This window comes from Microtus ochrogaster, linkage group LG2 (assembly GCF_000317375.1).
Source record: "Microtus ochrogaster isolate Prairie Vole_2 linkage group LG2, MicOch1.0, whole genome shotgun sequence".
NCBI classification, from domain to species: Eukaryota; Metazoa; Chordata; class Mammalia; order Rodentia; family Cricetidae; genus Microtus; species Microtus ochrogaster.
The window spans coordinates 35,991,947-35,992,974 of record NC_022028.1 but is presented as its reverse complement, the minus strand read 5'-3'; the positions used below and the strand labels follow the sequence as shown (position 1 = coordinate 35,992,974).

General features: G+C 44.8%; 1 protein-coding gene across 2 annotated transcripts in view; it reads right to left on the bottom strand.

Moving 5' to 3' along the window:
* Dnajc12 (DnaJ heat shock protein family (Hsp40) member C12) overlaps positions 1-1,028 on the bottom strand; it is a 14,591-nt gene that overhangs the window by 6,361 nt on the left and 7,202 nt on the right. For both annotated transcript variants that reach the window (XM_013351145.2, XM_005360134.3), the window contains exon 3: positions 406-545. In XM_013351145.2, the coding sequence (XP_013206599.1) occupies positions 406-545 (140 nt within the window). The remainder of the gene's footprint in view (positions 1-405; positions 546-1,028) is intronic.

Genomic DNA, 1,028 nt, shown 5'->3' with positions numbered 1-1,028 from the left:
CCTCTGGCTCCTGAGTGCTGGGATTAAAGGCATGCGCCACCACCACCCGGCCCAAAAATATATCTTAAGAAGACTTTTTTTTTTTTCAAGATTCAAGGGAAAAAATCTCAATGGCCCAAAATTCAGTTACAAAAGCAGTGTGACAGGCACAATTATGGAAGATCTTAGAATGAGGGGTATATGGTAACAGGGATTGAAATAAACAGCCGAAGAAACAATTACAGCCATGGGCCCTTTGACGGCTGATTCGAGGGGCCTCTCTGAATTTCTCCTCACAGAGTTTTGTAAGCAATGACTTAGCACCAATTCCTTGGTCGTTCTCCTCCTGTTCTTTAGGCTAAGTCATGAGGCTAACCCATGAGCAGCCTGACCTCGAAAGCTCCTAATCCCCAGAGGAAAACTCACGGTTTTCACGGAGTCGGCCAAAGCATCCCACTGCTCGAACGGCATGGATATCTGGCTCCTCCGCCAATGGTCGTAGCGGGCGCGGGTCTCTGCATTGGTCAGAACCTCCTTGGCCCTCTGCAACTTCTGAAACGTTTCCACTGGAAAACAAGACAAGCGCTGAACACTACTCCCTGGGAGAATTAAACTCCAAAACCATGCACCAGATCTCACTAGAATCTTGACTCGCACTGTGAGACTTTGGGCCAGTCTCCCTGGTCGGGCTGTCCACAGGGCTATGCTGTGGGTGAAGGTCCACGGGGCTATGCAGTAGGCAAAGAAAGAAGGATCCTGAACTCAACCCTAACATTTATATTCAGGGTTTTTTGTTTTGTTTTGTTGTTGTTTTGTTTTGTTTTTTTGGTTTTTTTGTGTTTTTTGTTTGTTTGTTTGTTTGTTTTGACAAGAGTGCCAAGACACTTCAACTGTGGAGAAAGACAGCCTTTTCAGTAAGGGGCTATATAACTAGATTTCCACATATAAGAGAATAAACTGGGGGCTGAGCTAGAATAAAGCATGATCTCTCTCACACACACACAAGAAAATACCACCAGGAAACTCACTATTTTATATGCTAACTTTTT